At 49.5% G+C, this 26503-nt stretch overlaps 1 protein-coding gene across 1 annotated transcript; it reads right to left on the bottom strand.

The window, feature by feature from the left end:
* Positions 1-258: 258 nt before the first annotated feature.
* Positions 259-25356, bottom strand: LOC124719668 (collagen alpha-1(VII) chain-like). The gene is made up of 3 exons (XM_047244880.1): positions 24858-25356; positions 2826-3986; positions 259-2768 (listed from the first exon to the last, which is right to left on the bottom strand). The coding sequence occupies exons 1-3, from the start codon at positions 25354-25356 to the stop codon at positions 259-261; spliced, it is 4170 nt and encodes a 1389-aa protein (XP_047100836.1).
* Between the last annotated feature and the right edge of the window lie 1147 nt (positions 25357-26503).

The following is a 26503-nucleotide window of genomic DNA, read 5'->3' on the forward strand; positions in this document are numbered from 1 at the left end:
GCACACTCAGGTTTTACAACGTTGCCCCACGCGATCTGTCGCGAGTGACAGAAGCCGTCCTTATGAGCTTTCAGAGCCCCCTGTTTGTCCTGACTGGTGCGGCTGCTGCACACTCGAACGGTATTCGAGAACGGGACGCGCGAGCGGCCTGGGGGCTGTCCGCTGTGTGGCCGACCACGGATCCCCAGAGTGTGCTTCTGTTTGCCGTAACAGAACTGTAAATGGTTTTGTGCATGATACTAGTACGAATTGTTGTAATTAGTTACGTCCCCTGTGTGGCCGACCGCGGCTCCCCAGAGTCCTGGGGGCAGTCCTCTGTGTGACCGACCGCGGCTCCCCAGAGTCCTGGGGGCAGTCCCCTGTGTGGCCAACCGCGGCTCCCCAGAGTCCTGGGGGCAGTCCCTGTGTGGCCGACCGCGGCTCCCCAGAGTCCTGGGGGCAGTCCCCTGTGTGGCCGACCGCGGCTCCCCAGTCCTGAGGGCAGTCCCCTGTGTGGCCGTCTGCGGCTCCCCAGAGTCCTGGGGGCAGTCCCCTGTGTGGCCGACCGCGGCTCCCCAGAGTCCTGGGGGCAGTCCCCTGTGTGGCCGACCGCGGCTCCCCAGAGTCCTGGGGGCAGTCCCCTGTGTGGCCGACTGCGGCTCCCCAGAGTCCTGGGGGCAGCCCCTGTGTGGCCGACCGCAGCTCCCCAGTCCTGGGGGCAGTCCCCTGTGTGGCCAACCGCGGCTCCCCAGAGTCGTGGGGGCAGTCCCCTGTGTGGCCGACCGCGGCTCCCCAGAGTCCTGGGGGCAGTCCCCTGTGTGGCCGACCGCGGCTCCCCAGAGTCCTGTGGGCAGTCCCCTGTGTGGCCGACCGCGGCTCCCCAGTCCTGGGGGCAGTCCCCTGTGTGGCCGTCCGCGGCTCCCCAGAGTCCTGGGGGCAGTCCCCTGTGTGGCCGACCGCGGCCCTCCAGAGTCCTGGGGGCAGTCCCCTGTGTGGCCGACCGCGGCTCCCCAGCGTCCTGGGGGCAGTCCCCTGTGTGGCCGACAGCGGCTCCCCAGAGTCCTGGGGGCAGTCCCCTGTGTGGCCAACCGCGGCTCCCCAGAGTCCTGGGGGCAGTCCCCTGTGTGGCCGTCCGTGGCCCTCCAGAGTCCTGGGGGCAGTCCCCTGTGTGGCCGACCGCGGCTCCCCAGAGTCCTGGGGGCAGTCCCCTGTGTGGCCGACTGCGGCTCCCCAGAGTCCTGGGGGCAGTCCCCTGTGTGGCCGACCGCGGCCCTCCAGAGTCCTAGGGGCAGTCCCCTGTGTGGCCGACCGCGGCTCCCCAGAGTCCTGGGGGCAGTCCCCTGTGTGGCCGACCGCGGCTCCCCAGAGTCCTGGGGGCAGTCCCCTGTGTGGCCAACCGCGGCTCCCCAGAGTCCTAGGGGAAGTCCACTGTGTGGCCGTCCGCGGCACTCCAGAGTCCTGGGGGCAGTCCCCTGTGTGGCCGACCGCGGCTCCCCAGAGTCCTGGGGGCAGTACCCTGTGTAGCCGTCCGCGGCTCCCCAGAGTCCTGGGGGCAGTCCCCTGTGTGGCCGACCGCGGCTCCCCAGAATCCTGGGGGCAGTCCCCTGTGTGACCAACCGCGGCTCCCCAGAGTCCTGGGGGCAGTCCCCTGTGTGGCCAACCGCGGCTCCCCAGAGTCCTGGGGGCAGTCCCCTGTGTGGCCGTCCGCGGCCCTCCAGAGTCCTGGGGGCAGTCCCCTGTGTGGCCGACCGCGGCTCCCCAGAGTCCTGGGGGCAGTCCCCTGTGTGGCCGACCGCGGCTCCCCAGAGTCCTGGGGGCAGTCCCCTGTGTGGCCGACCGCGGCTCCCCAGAGTCCTGGGGGCAGTACCCTGTGTGGCCAACCGCGGCTCCCCAGAGTCCTGGGGGCAGTCCCCTGTGTGGCCGACCGCGGCTCCCCAGAGTCCTGGGGGCAGTCCCCAGTGTGGCCGACCGCGGCTCCCCAGAGTCCTGGGGCAGTCCCCTGTGTGGCCGACCGCGGCCCTCCAGAGTCCTGGGGGCAGTCCCCTGTGTGGCCGACCGCGGCTCCCCAGAGTCCTGGGGGCAGTCCCCTGTGTGGCCGACCGCGGCTCCCCAGAGTCCTGGGAGCAGTCCCCTGTGTGGCCGACCGCGGCCCTCCAGAGTCCTGGGGGCAGTCCCCTGTGTGGCCGTCCGCGGCTCCCCAGAGTCCTGGGGGCAGTCCCCTGTGTGGCCGACCGCGGCTCCCCAGAGTCCTGGGGGCAGTCCCCTGTGTGGCCGACCGCGGCTCCCCAGAGTCCTGGGGGCAGTCCCCTGTGTGGCCGACCGCGGCTCCCCAGAGTCCTGGGGGCAGTCCCCTGTGTGGCCGACTGCGGCTCCCCAGAGTCCTGGGGGCAGTCCCCTGTGTGGCCAACCGCGGCTCCCCAGAGTCGTGGGGGCAGTCCCCTGTGTGGCCGACCGCGGCTCCCCAGAGTCCTGGGGGCAGTCCCCTGTGTGGCCGACCGCGGCTCCCCAGAGTCCTGTGGGCAGTCCCCTGTGTGGCCGACCGCGGCTCCCCAGTCCTGGGGGCAGTCCCCTGTGTGGCCGTCCGCGGCTCCCCAGAGTCCTGGGGGCAGTCCCCTGTGTGGCCGACCGCGGCTCTCCAGAGTCCTGGGGGCAGTCCCCTGTGTGGCCGACTGTGGCTCCCCAGAGTCCTGGGGGCAGTCCCCTGTGTGGCCGACCGCGGCTCCCCAGAGTCCTGGGGGCAGTCCCCTGTGTGGCCGACCGCGGCTCCCCAGAGTCCTGGGGGCAGTCCCCTGTGTGACCGTCCGCAGCCCTCCAGAGTCCTGGGGGCAGTCACCTGTGTGGCCGACTGCGGCTCCCCAGAGTCCTGGGGGCAGTCCCCTGTGTGGCCGACCGCGGCTCCCCAGAGTCCTGGGGGCAGTCCCCTGTGTGGCCGACCGCGGCCCTCCAGAGTCCTGGGGGCAGTCCCCTGTGTGGCCGACCGCGGCTCCCCAGAGTCCTGGGGGCAGTCCCCTGTGTCGCCAACCGCGGCTCCCCAGAGTCCTGGGGGCAGTCCCCTGTGTGGCCAACCGCGGCTCCCCAGAGTCCTAGGGGAAGTCCCCTGTGTGGCCGTCCGCGGCCCTCCAGAGTCCTGGGGGCAGTCCCCTGTGTGGCCGACTGCGGCTCCCCAGAGTCCTGGGGGCAGTCCCCTGTGTGGCCGACCGCGGCTCCCCAGAGTCCTGGGGGCAGTCCCCTGTGTGGCCGACCGCGGCCCTCCAGAGTCCTGGGGGCAGTCCCCTGTGTGGCCGACCGCGGCTCCCCAGAGTCCTGGGGGCAGTCCCCTGTGTGGCCGACCGCGGCTCCCCAGAGTCCTGGGGGCAGTCCCCTGTGTGGCCGTCCGCGGCCCTCCAGAGTCCTGGGGGCAGTCACCTGTGTGGCCGACTGCGGCTCCCCAGAGTCCTGGGGGCAGTCCCCTGTGTGGCCGACCGCGGCTCCCCAGAGTCCTGGGGGAAGTCCCCTGTGTGGCCAACCGCGGCTCCCCAGAGTCCTGGGGGCAGTCCCCTGTGTGGCCGTCCGCGGCTCCCCAGAGTCGTGGGGGCAGTCCCCTGTGTGGCCGACCGCGGCTCCCCAGAGTCCTGGGGGCAGTCCCCTGTGTGGCCGACCGCGGCTCTCCAGAGTCCTGGGGGCAGTCCCCTGTGTGGCCGACTGTGGCTCCCCAGAGTCCTGGGGGCAGTCCCCTGTGTCGCCAACCGCGGCTCCCCAGAGTCCTGGGGGCAGTCCCCTGTGTGGCCAACCGCGGCTCCCCAGAGTCCTAGGGGAAGTCCCCTGTGTGGCCGTCCGCGGCCCTCCAGAGTCCTGGGGGCAGTCCCCTGTGTGGCCGTCCGCGGCTCCCCAGAGTCCTGGGGGCAGTCCCCTGTGTGGCCGACCGCGGCTCCCCAGAGTCCTGGGGGCAGTCCCCTGTGTGGCCGACCGCGGCCCTCCAGAGTCCTGGGGGCAGTCCCCTGTGTGGCCGACCGCGGCTCCCCAGAGTCCTGGGGGCAGTCCCCTGTGTCGCCAACCGCGGCTCCCCAGAGTCCTGGGGGCAGTCCCCTGTGTGGCCAACCGCGGCTCCCCAGAGTCCTAGGGGAAGTCCCCTGTGTGGCCGTCCGCGGCCCTCCAGAGTCCTGGGGGCAGTCCCCTGTGTGGCCGACCGCGGCTCCCCAGTGTCCTGGGGGCAGTCCCCTGTGTGGCCGACCGCGGCTCCCCAGAGTCCTGCCTGCGATCCCCCGCGTGCGGCGCGAGTCTACCGGACCGGGCTTCTGCGGTCGCCCCACTCCACGCGCCTACAAACAGCTGCGCGCGGCTGTCTGCGCGAGCTGGCCCACTCACTCCAGCTGTTAGTCGCTGGTACGGCAGTCATACTGTACTTGATAAGTGCACAGTTTTACATTCCTGTACATTTTAAGCGAAGTGACAATCTTTGTACCACTTCGTAATCTTTTCGCGACCTTTTTGAGTACTTCTGGAGTTTTTTGTGATAGTATATCAGTAGCTACAGATCGCCAAAGTCCTCTGACGATGATAGACTTTGGTGACGTCATAACACCGACAGGATAGACTATGGTGAGGTCACAACACCGACGACCGCGAACAGTTTATGAGGAGCGATAGTGCAGTGCCACGTATACTCTACTAATCTTGGCCACCTATTCTTTGCACGGAGGTAATACATTTAGTACTCTGAAAGATTCACTCTCTTAAGACGAAGCCAAATCTTTTTTCGATTTTTCTGTGTCTACCTATCGTTACAATATAGTTCTGCTACACAATGATGGACATCTGTCAGGCCGTTTCTTACGCTCCGGGCTAAAAGCACCAAACGTATACTTTTTGCACCACTTTATTGTTGCCTCGACATGCGGACCGCGTGACCTGTGCTGGCTACATGTCACCATCGCCGTAGCATCTTCCGCCTCGAAATTCTGCTCTAGTCTGCCTCATATTCCAGCTGTGTATTCAAACAATCACTTAGTTTTCTTGACGACTATGTGAAGCGAATAAAAAGTTGTCATCCGTCGTGTTTAAATGCTGCCCATGACGAAGTTGTTCCACGAAACGACGCGATTCGTATGTCTACCTCTTCTTTCAAAGTCGTTGCCCAGTATGGAACAAAAGCACCTGCTTTCCACTCAAAATTATTCCTTGACGTAAGAAAGGTATTCGATACGTTTTCCCCCGACTGCCTAATCAATAAAATAACGATCGTACGGAATATCAGGCCAGCTGTGTGACTGGACTGAAAAGTGTCTAGCAAACAAAACACAGCATGTCGTTCTGAACGGAGAGAAGCCTTCAGACGTAAAAGTAACATCGGGTGTGCCGCAGGGCGGCGTTACAGGACCGTTACTTGTCACACTGCGCACCAAGGACCTAACAGATGTCGTCGGAAGTTGGACGAGGCTTTTCGCGGACGATAGTGTTGCACACAGGCAGGTCGCGACGGCAGAAAACTGCGGCGAAACGCAGGAACGCGTGCGGAGGATGGACGCTTTGTGCAGGGAGTCGCGATGGACCCTCAGCACAAACAAACGCAACGTAACCACACGAAGAGATCCCTTAGTGTGTGATTACTAAACTACAGAACAGTCACTGAAGGCAGTTGCTTACGTAAAATATCTGGGTGTAGGTGTACACAGTGATCTGAAGTGGAACGACCACATAAAATTAATCTGCGTCTACGTCACACACCGTAAGCGGAGGCTGTCTGTGGTACCGCTAACTGATCCCAGCCTTCCCCGTTGTTGTCGCGAAAGGCGCTTGGGAAAAATGATTGTCGGTAATATTGGCCCTAACCTCTCGAATTTCCTCGTTGTGGACACCTATGTGGGAGGAAGTAACGTGTCGACCGATTCTTTCGGAAAGTACCCTCTCCAAATTCAAGTAGGAACCCTCCCCCCCCGCGATGCACAGCGCCTCTCTTGCAGCGCCCGCGTCTGTAGTTTGTTGATCATCTCTGTAACGCTGTCGTGCCGACCGACCGGTCCAGTCACGAAATGCGCCGCTCTCCTTTGGATCTTCTCCGCCTGTTCAATCAGTCCTACCTGGTAATTGTCCCAGAAAGATGAACAATAGTGAAGATTGGGCGACACAAACGCCTTATAAACCTCATGTTTCGTGGCTGATTACATTTCCTTGAAATTCTTCCTGTGACTCTCTATGACATCCGCTTTTCCTACTAATTGGTTTATTTGATCGTTCTATACAAGGTCCCACTCGAAAGTTACTCCTAGATAGTTTCCAGTAGATACTGTTACCAGCAATTTGTCATCAGTAGAGTAGTTGTACAGTAGTGGATCTCCTTTCCAATGTATGTGCAACGTCTTACTTTCTTTACGTTCAGGTTCAACTGGCAGAGCCTGCAGCGTTCACCGACCCTCTGCAGGTCACTCAGCAAATCGGCACTGCCTTCTGGCGTCGCTGCTTCCTTAGAGACAGTCTTAAAGATCTTCCAACTGTAATGCTATGACACGAGGGCTACAAAGGACTTGTTCAGAATGCCACTTTAGTCACACATCCACACACAGAGATTCGGAGTGTAACTCTACCACGGCAGACAGGGGAATGAATTTGCGAAATGTCGTCTGCTTCTAAAACGACTACGGAGACGTGAAAGCATACTCTGGAAAATTGCCGTATATTTCCACTGCTGGCTGCATGTCTCACGCGATTATACACAGTTGTGTAGGCTGGCCGCTCCCACACAATGTAGCGGAATTTGCTTTTAAGCCGAACACGGGGTCGTTCACCCTTGTACTCGGGCCCACGCTGTCCGCTCCATGGGCGGTCACCGGCCGACATAGGCTGGGTCGTCCTCTGAAGGGACCGGCCTCCCGGTGTGTGGTCTACCTCTCTCGAACTAAAAGCTCCAGTGACCGTCGTCTCTGGAATGTATGTGTGTACGCCAGCCTCGAGTATTTCAACCACGGTGCACTTACTTGCTATTTGCATATCGTTTGCATGAATTCATACAACATTGACTAGTTTGGGTTCGAATGAAGCGTCTTGATGTGTGGAATATAATTGTGAGGGCGGAATATGTAAGAAATGGCGGTCAGGAGACCACGACGTCTTACACTGTTTCTGTATCGTTAAATAAGGCGTCTCTATCGTGCTTGTGCCAACGTAATTCGCATCCTTAACACCAATGCACTACTGTAACATTATCTTGGCTTCTCATCTCCATAGAACTGAATTGTAGAGACTGCGCGATTTCGAGCTGCTGATGTGTTGATTCATTTCGCTGTCAACTTTGGCATTCAGGCCGTAGGTCTGACACTATAGTGGTCTGCAACATACTGGTTGCAATGTAAAATAATTTAATGGCAAACTTTCGCAATTTTTTGTACCATGGTTATGTATGGCACACGGACATGTTTCTCGTTTATACCTGCATATGTCGTGAGTATTCCTGTCGGCATGATGTCATATTTTTGTGCTATAAACATGCTGTTTACATCTTGAGGTCACAGGTAACGCTGTTCTTCCAAAGATGTATTTGTAAATTTATTCACAGATAACATAGTTCTTCCCTAGATCTATCATTTTATGTACCCATGATCTTGCTGTGAACATGGATTATCGAAGATGGACTTACAACCTATGCTATTCATCTCTCCCAAATCCACCACACATTTACTACAGTACTGATGTTCATTCCGTGGCTCGATTGTTTACTGACTGGAAAATATATTTTATATTTGCTGCCTGTCTGTCATACACTGAGACGATTTTCCTCTTGTGTACACGTTAGGACATTAATTTCAATAGATCCTTAAGATGACTTCACTTAACGATATCTAGTTATACCCAACATTTCGAATGTGACAGTGACTTAAGGCCAAAATCATGATATTAATATAGAATAAGGAAGTTTTATACAGTATAAGTTATACAGTTATAAGGCGCAAATATCATTCAAAAGCTATGCTCGTCATAGTTTATTGCTGTGTTTCATTTCGGTGAGACTTTACTTACAGCAGTGAGCATCACTTACATGTGACCTCCTGCACGAGCGATATATCACTGGGAATATCGCGAGCAATTATTGCTAGCAATTGTTCGCAGAACACACGCGAGTTTTATGTAGCAATTTTAATCAGTTATTCCAACGCTACTACGTCTGGAACACCTGCTATCGAAAATTATCTGCAGTGATTATTAAAACCTCGTATGTCGACTAACACTCGCTGAAAAACAAGAGTTGAAATGTATTAAAGTTGTTTTGGGATGTTACAGACAGAAAATTGTAACATGTCAACTAAAATAGTGTTCAGATTTAAAATATCTGCTCTTCCTCCTTTTCCGTTGTCTCGGGATCAGTACGTTAATCTGTCAGTGGTATAGGGCTGCGGGATGCTCCTTCCTATTGCCATCCCATCAGCCACCCCTAATTCTTTTGGAGTGAGTGCTGGGGGGCGAAGGCAGTTTCGGCATTTCTAACAAGGGCTCAGGATTACGTCATTGCAGCTATTTTATACTGTACGACATTGTTGTCAGTTAATTTTTCTCAAAATTTCCGTGGGAAAGAACTACTCACTACAAATCAGAGCTATTCGGGCCAAATGTGTGTTTTTGCTAACTCATACGCATATTTATAGCTTAATATCTAGAAACCCATAAGGGAGAGAAAAAAATCGTAGATGCAACTTTGTAGAAAATTTTATGCTCTACAAAATTTATTCAGGCTACTTTAAACGAAATTTCCGCTGGAACGTTTACAGATGGGGAAAAAGATTTTGTCGCAATTTCGGCAGGTTTTTTGAATGTGGGCGCCTGCACACGAGCGCTGCAATGTCGAGACCTTTAATTTTACATCGGTGGTGGAGGGGGGAGGGCGGGGGGTAAGTTCATGCATCATACTAAAAAAACTGGAACTACCGGAATAATTGTGATCGCTGATTCCTAATTGCGCTGGGCTATAGGGTGTTTGGAAGTTGCGCGTTAAAAACTTTTAGGGTTTGTAGAGGGGACCGCGTACATGATATTTTGAATAGGAACCCATGTCCGGGAACGTTCCCTTTCCGTTCTACGACGGTTTCAGTACAGCTGTTTTAACTCACCCACTTCTGCTTGAGGAACTGAATTAGGCGTGACGCAGTACAGTTATTAGCTAACAGTTGGAAAGGAAACGTAACGAAACATCCACTGATCACTTATATTTGTTTGTATTAACATACTACACCCCCGCCTGCACGTCGGTGATTATATACAAGCATCGGAGTTATGCTGTGTTGCATACATGCTGCAGCAACAACCTCATACTGAAACTTTTTGATCGCTAGTTACACCTCGTCTAAAAATATGGAAAGCAAAGAGCTGGCAGTAGAAGCGATTTGCTCCACAGTATCAAAGATGATGAAGCCGTGAAAGTTCTTAAGGTATGCGTTTTAGAGCACGCGTTTACTAAGGCTTCTCTGCTTCGAATGATCGTTGGTGTAATATCCGTGAATATCGAACATTCCTTCTGATACGCCCTGTGCGGTTGCGTCTCTCAGTTATATATTGTAGCGCAAAGACCCAACGCAAACAGCAACCTGGCGGAGTCATTCCAGGCTTTAGAATGCAGTTCGCGGTACCGTTGCACCAACTGGTTGGCACGAACCCGACACCACGGCACCGCAGATATAGTTTCTTTCAGTATAGCGTTTTCGTATTCAGTATGAGATTAATATAAAACTGTCGCCAGCGTCAAAGTAGATGTCATTAAATTCGTACCACGTATTTTCTGATCCGCACATCGGAAAAACCCGAGACAGAAAAGATATTCGAAATGACTAGAAAGGCATGCTGTTATGGCATTGACGAGAACACAACTGACTTTTCTACTCGTTGCGATACGCAATCAGTGGTTGCTGTATTGGTTCTGCCTATGACTGATTGTAATGGATAACAACCCTTCTGGAAGAGGAAGAGAGAGAGAGAGAGAGAGACAGAACACTAAAAGATATCTGGGTTTCAACCACGTAGGTGATTCATACATGCTAGCTGGCATAATACAAATGTCACGAATTACATACGAACATTTCCACACATTTCTCAGCTGATCCGGAGGCAAGTAACTGACACCGCAAAAATTCGCAACTGCGACTGTTCACCATCACAACTGTCTACACTCTCTTAGTGATTAGTGAATTATTCTTGTCTTTGCGCCGAGAAAACTTCCTTGTCCACACTGAAAACTGAAATTCAAATCTCCTGTTGCCGATCTCTTTAAGAGAGAACTAGTAACATCGAATTCTCTTTTTATGAAGGTGTCTATTACACAACAAGCATAACAAGTGCCGAAAAGGAGTAGTTAGGTTTACTATGCGTCAGAGTCACTTTTGTCGACCTTTTCGTCTCTGGGGCACACCAGGCAGCCGACAGGCCCAGATTCACCGACCGGCCGCCGTGTCACACTCAGCTCTTAGCCGTCACCGGATGCGGGTACAGAGGGCCGCTCTCCCAGCCGTTGTCAGTTTTGGTGAGAGGAGCCGCTGCTTCTCACTCAAGTAGCTCCTCACTTGTCCTCACAAGGGCTGAGTGCACCCAGTTTGCCAACAGAACTCGGCAGCCAGGACAGTGGCCCATCCAAGTGCTAACCAATCCCGACAGCGCTTAACTTAGATGATCTGACGGGAACCGGTGCTACCACTGCGGCGAGGTCGTCGGCATGGTATACACCACTATACAATTTCATCACTGTCTGCTACATTTCCCCTCATTCCGTTTACGGTGTTACTTATTGCTTCCTCCGACATATTTCTGTATTTACAAGTACCAAGATTAATGTTCCACACACACGGTGAAACATCCCCTTCGAAAAAATTTATAAATGACAGTGCTGGAAAACCTCTACGTAAAACCTGAACGTGATCAATATTTCTCTCTTTACTTATTCTGATCATCACTGAACTAACACACAATATTGTTAGCGCAACGCAGTCTGTCTTTCAATAATACCCACATAAGAATGGCCCTGACTAACAATAACCTATACCTTTCATGAATCACTTACCTGACAAAAATCTTCGTTACTCGAACTACTGCAATACAAATGGTTCAAATGGCTCTGAGCACTATGGGACCCAACATCTGTGGTCATAAGTCCCCTAGAACTTAGTACTACTTAAACCTAATTAACCTAAGGACATCACACACATCCATGCCCGAGGCAGGATTCGAACCTGCGGCCGTAGCAGTCGCGCGGTTCCTGACTGAGCGCCTAGAACCGCTAGACCACCGCGGCCGGCTACTGCAATACGGTGAGCGCCAATATTGCCAGCTAAATAGAAGATTCTAACTACTGAAGGCACTAACTACTGATAGCCATAGTTAGCAAATGAAAGATTTTGATAGAGAACAAACAACATATTTACCTTAATAGTGATTTTTTTTTTAACTATGTGTCTTAACTGCTGAGATCATCAGTCCCCTAGAACGTTGAACTACATAAACCTAACTAACCTAAGGACAACACGCACATCCATGCCCGAGGTAGGATTCGAACCTGCGACCGTAGCGGTCGCGCAGTTCCAGACTGTAGCGCCTAGAACCGCTCGGCCACCGCGGCTGGCCCTTAATAATGTCCAAAACTCATCATATATATATATATATATATATATATATAAGGAAAATTGTAAGATGTCATGAACTGATATATATATATATATATATATATATATATATATATATATATATATATATATATATATATACACTCCTGGAAATTGAAATAAGAACACCGTGAATTCATTGTCCCAGGAAGGGGAAACTTTATTGACACATTCCTGGGGTCAGATACATCACATGATCACACTGACAGAACCACAGGCACATAGACACAGGCAACAGAGCATGCACAATGTCGGCACTAGTACAGTGTATATCCACCTTTCACAGCAATGCAGGCTGCTATTCTCCCATGGAGACGATCGTAGAGATGCTGGATGTAGTCCTGTGGAACGGCTTGCCATGCCATTTCCACCTGGCGCCTCAGTTGGACCAGCGTTCGTGCTGGACGTGCAGACCGCGTGAGACGACGCTTCATCCAGTCCCAAACATGCTCAATGGGGACAGATCCGGAGATCTTACTGGCCAGGGTAGTTGACTTACACCTTCTAGAGCACGTTGGGTGGCACGGGATACATGCGGACGTGCATTGTCCTGTTGGAACAGCAAGTTCCCTTGCCGGTCTAGGAATGGCAGAACGATGGGTTCGATGACGGTTTGGATGTACCGTTCACTATTCAGTGTCCCCTCGACGATCACCAGTGGTGTACGGCCAGTGTAGGAGATCGCTCCCCACACCATGATGCCGGGTGTTGACCCTGTGTGGCTCGGTCGTATGCAGTCCTGATTGTGGCGCTCACCTGCACGGCGCCAAACACGCATACGACCATCATTGGCACCAAGGCAGAAGCGACTCTCATCGCTGAAGACGACACGTCTCCATTCGTCCCTCCATTCACGCCTGTCGCGACACCACTGGAGGCGGGCTGCACGATGTTGGGGCGTGAGCGGAAGACGGCCTAATGGTGTGCGGGACCGTAGCCCAGCTTCATGGAGACGGTTGCGAATGGTCCTCGCCGATACCCCAGGAGCAACAGTGTCCCTAATTTGCTGGGAAGTGGCGGTGCGGTCCCCTACGGCACTGCGTAAGATCCTACGGTCTTGGCGTGCATCCGTGCGTCGCTGCGGTCCGGTCCCAGGTCGACGGGCACGTGCACCTTCCGCCGACCACTGGCGACAACATCGATGTACTGTGGAGACCTCACGCCCCACGTGTTGAGCAATTCGGCGGTACGTCCACCCGGCCTCCCGCATGCCCACTATACGCCCTCGCTCAAAGTCCGTCAACTGCACATACGGTTCACGTCCACGCTGTCGCGGCATGCTACCAGTGTTAAAGACTGCGATGGAGCTCCGTATGCCACGGCAAACTGGCTGACACTGACGGCGGCGGTGCACAAATGCTGCGCAGCTAGCGCCATTCGACGGCCAACACCGCGGTTCCTGGTGTGTCCGCTGTGCCGTGCGTGTGATCATCGCTTGTACAGCCCTCTCGCAGTGTCCGGAGCAAGTATGGTGGGTCTGACACACCGGTGTCAATGTGTTCTTTTTTCCATTTCCAGGAGTGTATATCAGTTCATGACATCAAGTCTTACAATTTTCCTTTTTCTGGCGGACATACATCCAGATCGTCCGCTCTCAAAACTCCGCCATCTCTCTCCCCACATCTACCACTGCTGGCGGCTCACCTCCAACTGCGCAACGCTACGCGCTGTTCGCTCACATCCATCTGCCCAACACTACAATAGAGAATATTCCAACAATGCAAACCAGGCACAGACTGCACACAACACAGTCAGTGATTTTGATACAGGGCGCTACGTGGCGTTACCAACATAAAAGCCTAAACAGCTTGCTTACGACGGATGATCCTCGTGGAGTCCCAGAAATCACACAGTATGGTACTGTAATGGCCACGTCTCTGTCACTGTCACTGCATATCAGGCCTCGGAAACAAAATTGTTGGCACTATGTCAAGTCTCGAAGGATCAAAAACAGACCGTGTGCCATTCGGCAAGAAACGCCATCTCGTGAAGAAGATGGTGGGGATGGGGGGGGGGGGGGGGTAGGAGGACCGAACCAAACCGACGTGCGCAAGTAGGTACACCCGGTTTCAGCTTTCATTTCTACGTGCGCCAGTTGCGACGACGTGTCGTTTTGGGTGTTCACACGCGCATTTTTACGTGTGTAAACGTGCGCGACCGATGCGTGCCCGTGTAAGCCCTCCTTAATGTACGATTCAATACCTCCCAGCATCCTTAGGAAACTAAAGAAAGACAAATACGGCGTAGTTTTTTAGTTAACGTTGATTTTTACTGCACTACATTCTGTCCCTCTTGTGAACACTGTGTTGTAAGTCAACATACACGATACTACCCGCTCTCGAACCTTATCGCATTTAGAAGTGAAGCTCACTGTCCGCTTGGGGCGCTGCCCTCGCTGTGCATTCCCATCAGATCACCTAAGTTAAGCGCTGTCGGGCTTGGCAAGCACTTCCGTCGATGACTGTCCACTTCTGCCTAGTGCTGTCGGCAAGCGGGCTGCACTCAGCGCTTGTGAGACGAATTGAGGAGCTGCTTGAGTGAGAAGTAGCGGCCCCGGTCACGAAGACTGAGAACGGCCGGGAGAGCGGTGTGCCGACCACGTGGCCCTCCGTATCCACCCACATCTGGTGACGCCTACTGGCTGAGGATGACACGGCGACCGGTCGGTACCATTGGGCGTTCAAAGCCTGTTCGAACGACGTTTGTTGGTATACCATGGGTCACTACTGCAAACATTACAAGAGAACCATTCAACCATTTTCATTGATAATTTCGGCATGTGTAAGTAGTATATATTTTAGGATAAGATATACTGGGCATGTGGCCTCATCTTTGTTAAAATAATAATGCATACTATTTATGCAAATTTAAGTGCTGCATGTTACTACAGTCCCCCACAATGTGTGACTTTATATGTTTTAACAGATCTGATACAGCAAAAAAGCGTTGTATGTACAGCAGCAGTCCTTCCAAATTTTAATTGCATAATGCCATACAATATGACGCAGTTTGTTGCAAATTTAGATTACTCATTTTAAGCAGGACATCTAATATACAGTGGTTTGACCTTTTTATGCACAGAGTTCCACTTTTCTCTTCTCATTCAGTCTATATTGGAAGTATTTTGGAATGAGGTAAATGAATCGTCCGAAACAAGATAAAGCCAGACAGCATTCAACTTTAGAGGAGCAGGAATCGCATCTCACATTAGAGAATGTTTTCTCTGAATAGACGTGCCTCCTAAGACTCTCAATAAATATGAAACTACATCGGTTCACTCGACAATGCTTTCCCAACTTGCTCATTAGCTTCTAGACACTCCTAACTCATGTCTCCTCGCAATCCACTTTCGAACCCAACATCTGCGCCTTCTCTTTCCCTGTTCGAGCGGTCTATAACTTCGCTCGTATTAATTCAGTTGGCGCCACGTTGAAAACCTAAGCTGTACTTGCTTGGACTGAAAATTCCGACACTCGTGTGCGAGGTTACAGGCGCACGTAAACGCACGAGCAAACGCCGCCACACAGGGCAGTTTGTTACCGACTCTCTCGCAGCCTGCAGTCACCAGCTCACGATCTGATGGCAGAGTTACTTATTCTCCATCACGGGGTCCCTGGTTCGATTCCCGGCCGTGTGGCGGATTTTCCCCTCTCGGGACTGGGTGTGAGCATCAGCGACACGTCAGCTGAAGAGACTTGCACGAGGCCATTAATGCTCCACGCGCATTTCATTGTGTTGTGTAACTTACAGGAATTTACCGGTGAATGTCGTTTCCCACTGACTAGTAATCAGCACGAGACTTTACCTTTTGCAGAACGGCCTCTTACAAGTATCCCTTAAAGGTGAGGTTTTGCTCGCTGCACTTTGCACGGTCGCGGTTACTGTGTGCCCGTTCTACAGGAGTAACGTTCACTCAGCCAGCGATGATTTCTTCCTCTACAGTCAGCCCCACACGCCTTCCCTTTTAGAACCCAAGGGTGTTCCTCTGCTGGAAAAGCTGTAATACAACCAGTAGCGATACACGAATCCAACGGCCAGAACAAATGTTTTTCAGTTTCCGGTTAACTGAGCGACCGATTGGAACGTAGTTTGTGAGCGAAAACTCCGATGTACTGGCGCGTGTCTCATACAGAAACACTGCCCATCCCGGGCTAATCGTAACTTCTTCCTTCAACGCTCGCACGCAACCGCAGTCACTCGTAATAGCCGGCTTATGGTAGCTAACCGAACCCCTTACCAACAGGATTACCAAACGGATTATCTGTGACGGAACGCTCCTCCAAATATCGCACAATTTGGCCATTACGAATGTTTGGTTTGCGGTCACTGCTTGTGTAACATGCCAGGCGGATCTTGGTTGTAAAAAAGTCGCTGTTTACATATTAAAATCGAAATTTCGCGTTCTCGTTTTTGTGACAAGTTCGCATGCACTTTGCGGCACTCCTCGGTGAAGTTTAAATCGTTATTCTACAAAATTACCAGAGGTATTCAGACCTCCTTATATCGGCATCCGAAAATGATGATAGCTAAGCTCCCAACTGAATTCTCTTGACTTCACAGAGCCTTTATTTAGCTCACAAAATAACCGTGAACGTACTATCCTCTAATTGGATGATACACATCGTAGCCACTTTGGTACTGGTATCGAACTGCGCAGGCACGCGTATTTCATATATGACCAGTAAAAAGTTGAAAGCTTTTATGAACAATTTAATAAATGAACAATTTTACAAACTCCACAAGTATCAAAATAACTCCCCCTTTAAATAACGGAATTGTCGTAAATTGTTTCTTGTTTCCCAGTCCCATAGAGTGACCTTATTCTACAGTACAAAATTCATCTGAGAGTATAATTCACTTCCAGTGTAGAACCAGAGTTGTCACGCTAATGTGTACTTACGTAATGGATATAACAACATTCATTTACTATCTTACTTTCCGTTCGCAGTACCATTCACATTAATAAACGAATTAACAATAATTAATAACAGTCTCAATAATCACAATAACTGCAGTTTTGTTCTGAAAATATGTTCTCACTAATTGATGATTTCATCGTCCGTAAGAAGCTCTAACACCTTTCGGCCGCAGCTGTAACTACTTGCAACCAGTTACTCGATCAGAGTGCACTTGTCATGCGATAATCACGGCTTACTGTCTGAAACTCTATGCACATCACCGTGTCTTCCTTACCTTACTTTACGGGCTAGAAGACGCACTTTTTTCTCCAAGATTCGGGTGCGTCTTGTACACGAAATTAATATAGACAGTCTGGTGTTTGATTTAAAGTTCCCGCCAGTCTTAAAAATGGCCATATATTCGACATGGCGGGAAAGCTATCTCTATGTGGCAACACCAGATTCAACTAGCAGCAGCGGTGCACCGGTGCGACCAACACGAGCTGCGGGGATTCTCGAACTCGCTAACACCGCCTCCCTGCCGGCCCTCCATCTGACCTGTGGCGCGTCACTGCAGTCTACGGTGCCAGTGAACTTTAAGTGGAGACGACTTTTGCTATCGACATCAGCACAATATTTTTGTTAGTAGCTAGTTTGGTAATGGAAAAAAATAGTAAAAGATATTCACGTTACGTGGGCTGTAAATTGAAAGTAACAGCACATGCAGAAGAACATGGAAACAGAGCAGCCGAATGGCATTTCGGCCCTCCACCAACAGAGAAAAAGCTATTCGCGATTGGTGGGCTAGTAGAGAAGAACTGAAAAAAATGAAGGAAGACTAAATGCGCAAATAGAGGACTGAATGCAATATGGCCAAAACTGTAAGATGACTTCTTGATATCGATTCCAGGACCCCGTCAAAATGGCACTGGAATTAAATACACGGTCGTAAGCTAGCTCTTGAGTGGGGCTTGACAGACTTTCAGGGTGGAACTGGGCGTCGCTGCAGGTTTATGAAGCATCGTGGGCTCTGAATGCGAAATAAAAGCAAAATATGTCAGAAAATAGCACAAGAGTATGAAGAGAAATCATTATCTTTCCATCGCTTTATTATTCAACATCGAACGAAACCCAGTGAGGAATTAAGTCAGCGAAGTATAAAAACGAGTGGACATGAAAAAATGCACTGCACTTTCAAGTTGTGCTGGCGGTACTAAACTTAATCCAGTGACCATTTGCAAGCGCAAAATAATGCCATATCAGATTAGCAGCCATTCGAAAAATTCTGTAAAACAGAAACAGAGATGGGAAAATACAGAGTTTACTGTTATTCTGGGAGGATGTACTTAAAAATTGCAACCTCTTGGCGTCTCGATAAGTAAACCATTTAAAGTGTATGTGAGAGAGGAATGAAACAAATCAATGATGGATGAAACCCAACATACATTCACGGCGAAGGGATCTTGGAAACGACCTACAATCAAACGAGTGTCAGTGGATAAAATAGTGAGAGAAGACATTACTCTTAAATCTTTCAAGAAGTGCGGCGTGAGTAACACTCTCGATGACAGTGAAGACCATCTTATATGAAGAGGATGACAAAGGAGAAGAAAAAGAAGACGAAGAAGAATGTGAAGAAGAAGGAAGCTCAGATTTCGATTTTCAGGGACTTTAATGGTCAGTTCGGTTTTATACACTAAGACATATTTTTAGTCTGGGTTAGCAGTCTGATAACAAAATGTTAAAACTGTACTTTTTCTTAAAAACTGCTTAAAACCGCAGGTGCGTCTTATAGTGCATAGCGTCTTATAGTACGTAAAATATAGGCGCGATATGAAGCGCTACGGATCAACTTCCAGACAAATCAGTCAATGGGGAACATAGGAAACGTGTGTGAAATGCAATATCTACATTTTTTAACGCACCAAATAAGCCACCACAACTCTGACTGAAGAGAAAACCACACAGACGTGACAAGAAAACGTCAAAAGAACAAAAGAGTTTTCCGCCATGGAAGAAACCAGGGCTGCAGTTGTTACCTCCTCTGAGCCACGGATAGCAAGACTTTTCAACACAGCTGCCTACTGGAGAAAAAGTAATTTCATTCGAGTAATATTCGCGTATTAACATGTCTGTCGCAGTGTAAGAAAGTGTTAATCCCTAGACACCACAGTAAATTGTTACGATAGACTCCAAGAAGAATGGCTGCCATAATAAGATAAAACAGCAGCACAAATGTATGGTTCTCATGCATGATGAACTAACTGTGTTATGTTGTTTTTACTGGAGTAAGCCGGAGTTACACAAAGGTGAGGAAAGTCATGCGAGTTCCCGGATTCGATTCCCGGCGGGGTCAGGGATTTTCTCTGCCTCGTGATGACTGGGTGTTGTGTGCTGTCCTTAGGTTAGTTAGGTTTAAGTAGTTCTAAGTTCTAGGGGACTGATGACCGTAGATGTTAAGTCCCATAGTGCTCAGGGCCAAAGTCATGCGATAGCGACATCCAGTTACACGCATAGCGGTAGTATCGCGTACGCAAGGTGCAAAAGGGCGATGCGTTGTCGGAGCTGTCGTTTATACCCAGGTTTATTTATTAAATTATTATTTTGCGTATGACAATACAGCGACAATATTTTATATAAGTACAACAATATGTAAACGAAATGTATAAAACAAAACAATGTGTAAATAGTACATGTGTAAAAAACAAGCAATAGTACAAAAGGATAAAGTACAAACACTCAAGACAAAATAACTACACGTTAAAAGCTTGGCAAGCCTGACTAGAAACTCATTCATATATTTAAAGCTCAATATCTAGATTGCTCAGCCAATCCAAAGCAGAGGGTTCCGCATATATAACCTCAGAGACAGGTCCGGCGTATCTTCTTAAGAGACATTCCTCAGTAATACGGCGGACGTTCGGTTCTGGTGCTCCACAGTCACAGGCTGGTGAGCCGCATAGACCCCACTTGTACTTATATGCATTGCATCTTGCATGGCCCGTTCTGATACGGTTTAATTTAGTCCAGGTACATCTCTTCGGGTCAAAGCCCAGTAATTCCAGAGTAGGATCTTGTTGTTTATTAATTCCAGAATCATTCCAAAAGTGCCGCCATTGATCCTTGATGTCAGGTTGATGTTCTTGTGTATTAATCCATATAGGCTTCCGTGACTTCAAGCGGGTCCATGGTATTTCGTTCAAAACATCATGGATTGGTAGATTCTGTGGGTAATCTGAGTCATGAATTTTTGACCACTCTCTTGCTGCTGCTTCTTGCCTTCTCAATTGTGGAGGTGGGATATTGCTTAGAGTATGCAGCCAAGGGATTGGAGTGGATTTAATAGTACCCGTTATTATCCTCATACACTCGTTCAACTGGACGTCGATTTTCTCAGTATGAGTGCTCGAATGTCAGACAGCAGAGCAATATTCGGCAACATGATATACCAGGGCCATTGCGGCAGTACGTGAGGTGGATGCTTGAGCTCCCCAAGTCGAGCCAGCCAATTTTCTCATGATGTTGTTGCGACTCTTTAGCTTTTGGCTTACGTTTTCTAGATGTTTTTTGTAAGTCAGGGAGTGGTCTAATGTTATGTCAAGGTATTTGAGGTTGAAGTTGTGTTTGACTCTTTGTTGACAGGAGTTCACATTCACTTCCTGGTGGGCCATTTTATTGTTCAAGAGGAAAGCACACACCTCAGTTGGATTAGGGCAGAGTCGCCATTTTTTATAATAGGAATTCAAGGACTCCAGATCTTCTGTGAGTACGTTCGCTCGTTCCTCAAGTGTTTTAGTTTGTACAACTAGTGCCAAATCATCGGCGTAGCAAAATTTCCTGCTGGCTGTATTTGGCAAGTCGCTAATATACAAATTAAAAAGGGTTGGAGCCAACACAGATCCTTAAGGAATGCCATTTTTTATTTTATACGATCTGCTGGTGTTGTGGCCGATGCTCACTTCGAAAGACCTGTTCGTCAGCATGTTGTTCATTAAGGTTGCCAGTTTTAAACTAGGTATGAGTCTCTTGAACTTAAGCATAAGACCCTGCAGCCACACAGTGTCGTATGCCGACGACAGATCAACAAAAGCTACCCTTGACTTCATCCTGTTCATGAATCCGCTTTCTATATATGATGTTAGGGCTAAAACCAGTTCGCAGCAGCTGCGCTTGTTTCTGAAACCTGCCTGATATGGAGGGGTTATTCCATCCACGATGTCCTGATTTCTACTAAGTATCAGGCGTTCCAACAACTTAAAGCATACACTCAAGAGGGTGATGGGGCGGTAGCTAGTTGGATCTTCTGGTAGCTTTCCAGGTTTAATGATTGCTAGCGTGCGGGCTATTTTAAATTGTGGTGGGACTATTCCAGTGTTTAAAATGTTGCCGTAAAAGTTTCTTAACCACACTTTTCCATTAGGTCCTAGGTGTTTTATAAATTCTGGGAATATACCGTCCAATCCCGCCGCTTTTAAGGTCTTTATCGCACCCTTGATTTCCTCTTCGTTAAATGGTGACGAAAGCGATGTATCGTCATTCGGAGTTTTATCAGGTTCTTGTAGTTCTTCTTTAGTTTCTGCTTCAGTTGTTGGATCAAGAGGGTTTTTCTCAGCACGCGCCTTTATGTGCAATGCCATCTCCTTGGTTTCATTTTAGGTTCCTAGTGGCGTGCTGAAGAGGAGTTACAAAGTTTCCTCAATAATGACTAGGCTTTTCTGCTGGAATGTGTAAAATTCAACTGGGACGTGAGTTCCTGCCACTTGTGTTTTCTGTGTGTGTTTAGTCCCTCTAATATTTGTCCACCGATTTCAGGGTTTACTGTTTATTGGTATTTATCATAAAGTTTATAAATATTATTGTCCCAGCAAGGAATATACTGTTGTCTAACTCCGTGTGGTATGTTCCTTTTGGCTGCAGCGATGACGACTCCAGTAAATCGTTTATAGTTTTCTTGCTGTGGGGTAATCCAGCGCAAATTTTGATCAACTTCTTGAGCATATTTTGCCCAATTAGCTTTCTTAAAGTTCCATCGCGGTTTATTGATACATTTTACTACTGGGATTTGGAGGCCTATGTTAAGTACATCTACATCTACATGATTACTCTGCACATTTAAGTGCTTGGCAGAGGGTTCATCGAACCACAATCATACTACCTCCCTACCATTCCACTCCCGAACAGCGCGCGGGAAAAACGAAAACCTAAACCTTTCTGTTCGAGCTCTGATTTTTCTTATTTTATTTTGATGATCATTCCTACCTATGTAGGTTGGGCTCAACAAAATATTTTCGCATTCAGAAGAGAAAGTTGGTGATCGAAATTTCGTAAATAGATCTCGCCGCGACGAAAAACGTCTTTCCTTTAATGACTTCCATCCCAACTCGCGTATCATATCTGCCACACTCTCTCCCCTACTACGTGATAATACAAAACGAGCTGCCCTTTTTTGCACTCTTTTGATGTCCTCCGTCAATCCTACCTGGTAGGCATCCCACACCGAGCAGCAATATTCTAACAGAGGACGAACGAGTGTAGTGTAAGCTGTCTCTTTAGTGGACTTGTTGCATCTTCTAAGTGTCCTGCCAATGAAACGCAGCCTTTGGCTCGCCTTCCCCACAATGTTATCTATGTGGTCTTTCCAACTGAAGTTGTTCGTAATTTTAACACCCAGGTACTTAGCTGAATTGACAGCCTTGAGAATTGTACTATTTATCGAGTAATCGAATTCCAACGGATTTCTTTTGGAACTCGTGTGGATCACCTCACACTTTTCGTTATTTAGCGTCAACTGCCACCTGCCACACCATACAGCAATCTTTTCTAAATCGCTTTGCAACTGGTACTGGTCTCCGAATCATGAATCCAGTCGCACAACTGAGACGATACCCCATAGGCCCGCAGCTTGATTAGAAGTCGCTTGTGAGGAACGGTATCAAAAGCTTTCCGGAAATTTAGAAACACGGAATCAACTTGAGATCCCCTGTCGATAGCGGCCATTACTTCGTGCGAATAAAGAGCTAGCTGCGTTGCACAAGAACGATATTTTCTGAAACCGTGCTGATTACGTATCAATAGATCGTTCCCTTCGAGGTAATTCATAATGGCTGAATACAGTATATGCTCCAGAACCCCACTGCAAACCGACGTCAATGATATAGGTCTGTAGTTCGATGGATTACTCCTACTACCCTTCTTAAACACTGGTGCGACCTGCGCAATTTTCCAATCTGCAGGTACAGATCTATCGGTGAGCGAGCGGTTGTATATGATTGCTAAGTAGGGAGCTATTGTATCAGCGTAATCTGAAAGGAACCTAATTGGTATACAATCTGGACCTGAAGACTTGCCCGTATCAAGCGATTTGAGTTGCTTCGCATCCCCTAAGGTATCTACTTCTAAGAAACTCATGCTAGCAGCTGTTCGTGTTTCAAATTCTGGAATATTCCATTCGTCTTCCCTCGTGAAGGAATTTCGGAAAACTGCGTTCAATAACTCCGCTTTAGCGGCACAGTCGTCGGTAACAGTACCATCGGCACTGCGCAGCGAAGATATTGACTGCGTCTTTCCGCTTGTGTACTTTACATACGACCAGAATTTCTTCGGATATTCTACCAAATTTCGAGACAATGTTTCGTTGTGGAACCTATTAAAGGCATCTCGCATTGAAGTCCGTGCCAAATTTCGCGCGTCTGTAAATTTTAGCCAATCTTCGGGATTTCGCGTTCTTCTGAACTTTGCATGCTTCTTCCGTTGCCTCTGCAACAGCGTTCGGACCTGTTTTGTGTACCATGGGGGATCAATTCCATCTATTACCAATTTATGAGGTATGAATCTCTCAATTGCTGTTGCTACTATATCTTTGAATTTGAGCCACATCTCGTCTACATTTGCATAGTCAGTTCGGAAGGAATGGAGATTGTCTCTTAGGAGGGCTTCTAGTGACACTTTATCCGCTTTTTTAAATAAAATTATTTTGCGTTTGTTTCTGGTGGATTTGGAAGAAACGGTATTGAGCCTAGCTACAACGACCTTGTGATCACTAATCCCTGTATCAGTCATGACGCTCTCTATTAGCTCTGGATTGTTTGTGGGTAAGAGGTCAAGTGTGTTTTCGCAACCGTTTACAATTCGCGTGGGTTCGTGGACTAACTGCTCGAAATAATTTTCGGAGAAAGCATTTAGGACAATCTCGGAAGATGTTTTATGCCTACCACCGGTTTTGAACAAGTATTTTTGCCAACATATCGAGGGAAGGTTGAAGTCCCCACCAACTATAACCGAATGAGTGGGGTATTTATTTGTTACGTGACTCAAATTTTCTCTGAACTGTTCAGCAACTGTATCATCGGAGTCTGGGGATCGGAAGAAGGAGCCTATCATTAACTTAGTTCGACTGTTAAGTATAACCTCCCCCATACCAATTCGCACGGAGTATCTACTTCGACTTCACTACAAGATAAACCACTACTGACAGCACAAACACTCCACCACCAATTCTGCCTAATCTATCTTTCCTGTACACCGTCTGAGACTTCGTAAAAATTTCTGCAGAACTTATTTCAGGATTTAGCCAGCTTTCTGTACCTATAACGATTTCAGCTTCTGTGCTTTCTATTAGTGCTTGAAGCTCAGGGGGTTTCCCAGCACAAGTACAACAATTTACAACTACAATTCCGACTGTTGATCCAAGCACGTCCTGTATTTGCCATGCACCCTTTGAGATTGCAGCCCACCCCGTACTTTCCCGAGGCCTTCTAACCTAAAAAACCGCCCAGTCCACGCCACACAGCCTCCGCTACCCGTGTAGCCGCCAGCTGAGTGTAGTGAACTTCTGACCTATTCAGCGGAACCCGAAACCCCACCACGCTATGGCGCAAGTCGAGGAATCTGCAGCCAACATGGTCGCAAATTGCTGAGCCTCTGATTCAGACCCTCCACCCGGCTCTGCACCAAAGGTCCGCAGTCGGTTCTGTTAACGATGCTGCAGGTGGTGAGCTCTGCCTTCATCGCGTAAGGAAGACCGGCAACCTTCACCAAATCAGATAGGCGCTGGAATCCAGGGTGGGACGATGTTGGCTCTTTGGAAAATGTTTCAGGACTCTTTTTGTACGGTGTAGTGGGACTCTATCCTGATCAGTGGACACAATGCAGAGATCAGGATTGATATCTGTTTGCCATCAGGCCGATTGGAATGTCTTAGGGTCCTTGGCATCGTATATGACGTACATGTCTTGTGCTTCAATCCACTCAGACAGAGTTTCTCCGTTTTCGTCGACGTTGCCATACCCCCAGAGAGTGTGACGGCTATTAAAATCCCCCACATACACGCAGGGGTTGGGCAGTACTGGTGAAGCTGGTGTTGGCCAGTTACTTTGTGGGTGCTTATAAACGGCTGCTATGGTCATTCCATTAAGTTCAATAGGAATTATTTCTATGTCATTAATTTCTTGGCATATCACCTCTTTGTACCCAGAAATGTTGTTACCAAGATACAGAGCGGATCCATGAATGTTCGATGGCAGTGCTGCGACCATCCTGTAGCCTGGAATGGTGCATGCTGTTATGCGCTCCTGCACTTGATGAGTTTCTTGGAGTGCTATGATCTCGATTTTATGATCGTTAGCCAGCTTGCTTATGTAGTCACATTTATCCCTTGTCAGGCTTTCTACATTAATTTGCAGAACATGGACGATGGGTCCAATATCTTTAGTCTGTTGGCTCTTAGAAGAGCCTTTCTCGATGGTAGCATTCTTCTTTTTCTTGTTTTGTCGCTGTGTGCGGCCGTGAGAGATCAATGATCTAGTTCGCCCGCCATTTGTGTAGACTTTCTGCCGTGCTGCTATCGCAGTCCGTTGCCCAGGGTGCGCCATCTCGGAGGTTGTCTACACATCGCACCCCTATACCCAGGTGAATCGTGTGGAAAGGTTTCCGACGTGATTGTGGCTGCACGGCGGGGATTAATAGGCTTCGAACGCGGGTTGGTAGTTGGAGCCTGACACGTGCGACATTCCGTTCTCGAAGTCGTCAGGGAATTCAATGTGCCAGGACCCACGGTGTCAACAGTGTGCCGAGGGTGCCACGTTCCAGGCGTCGCCTCCCTCTCAACCACGGACAGCGCAGGAGCCGCCGGCCTTCACTTAACGACCGAGAGCAGCAGTACTTGTGTAGAGTTGTCAGTGCTGACAGACAGGCAATACTGCGTGAAGTAACAGCAGAAATCAGTGTGCGAGTTAACGATGGACGTATCCATCAGTTTGAAGTATTTCTGGATGTGTAGAGGCATAGAGCGTTTGTAAAGAGTTTTTGGTACGGGTCATTCGTCGAGCGAGCGGTTTTATATGACTGTTACGTGCGGAGCTATTGTATGAGCAACCTCTCGAAAGGAACCTGACTGGCCAAGCGGTCTCAGGCGCTGCAGTCATGGACTGCTGCTGATCCCGGCGGAGGTTCGAGTCCTGCCAGGGGGCATGTGTTGAAAGGTGGCTACACTGAGCCACAGCGCCAGAGATCGCGCCAGAGAGTTTTGTTCCGCCGCCTCCACTGGCAGTGATTATTGAGAGCTCGTAGTGGGAGTTCTTGCCGAGAAGTGGTAGGGAGTGCTTGTCGTGAAATCGGAGTGGAGAGTTGTTGAGATGTCGTAGTAGTGAGTGCCTGTTCCATGTTTTATGCAGTTGTTTGATGGGAGAGACACCAGATGTTGTTCTAATGGAGATATTGTAATGATCAGAGTGATTTTCGTCAATATATATGGAGGTAAAAAAATTTTGCTTTGTTTTCATTATTTCAGTGTCTTAAATAATGCGTCATCACAGGTTCAGTCAACAAAGCATCTGGCTTGTGTTCTTGTATTAGAGTGTAATTCTAGTTTCCTTACGCAATTATGGTATTTCTATTTTTTTAATTACTTCAATATAATGGTACTTAAAATTTCTTGTCTTTTTCAAGAAGAACCGTGCCAGATGTGTACGTTGAGTCATACTTCCACACACAGAACAGTTATACTTGTGCTTTGTTATT

This window comes from Schistocerca piceifrons, chromosome 11 (genome assembly GCF_021461385.2).
Source record: "Schistocerca piceifrons isolate TAMUIC-IGC-003096 chromosome 11, iqSchPice1.1, whole genome shotgun sequence".
NCBI classification, from domain to species: domain Eukaryota; kingdom Metazoa; phylum Arthropoda; class Insecta; order Orthoptera; family Acrididae; genus Schistocerca; species Schistocerca piceifrons.

Bases quoted from the DNA above. Each gene is read 5' to 3' on its own strand.
- LOC124719668 (XM_047244880.1), bottom strand. From the start codon at position 25,356: ATGGCGCACCCTGGGCAACGGACTGCGATAGCAGCACGGCAGAAAGTC. The intron at 3,987-24,857 runs GTAACTGGCCAA...GACTGCCCCCAG, and splicing joins CGTTTATAAGCACCCACAAA to GACTCTGGGGAGCCGCGGTC. The intron at 2,769-2,825 runs GTCGGCCACACA...ACGGTCACACAG, and splicing joins CAGGACTCTGGGGAGCCGCA to GGGACTGCCCCCAGGACTCT.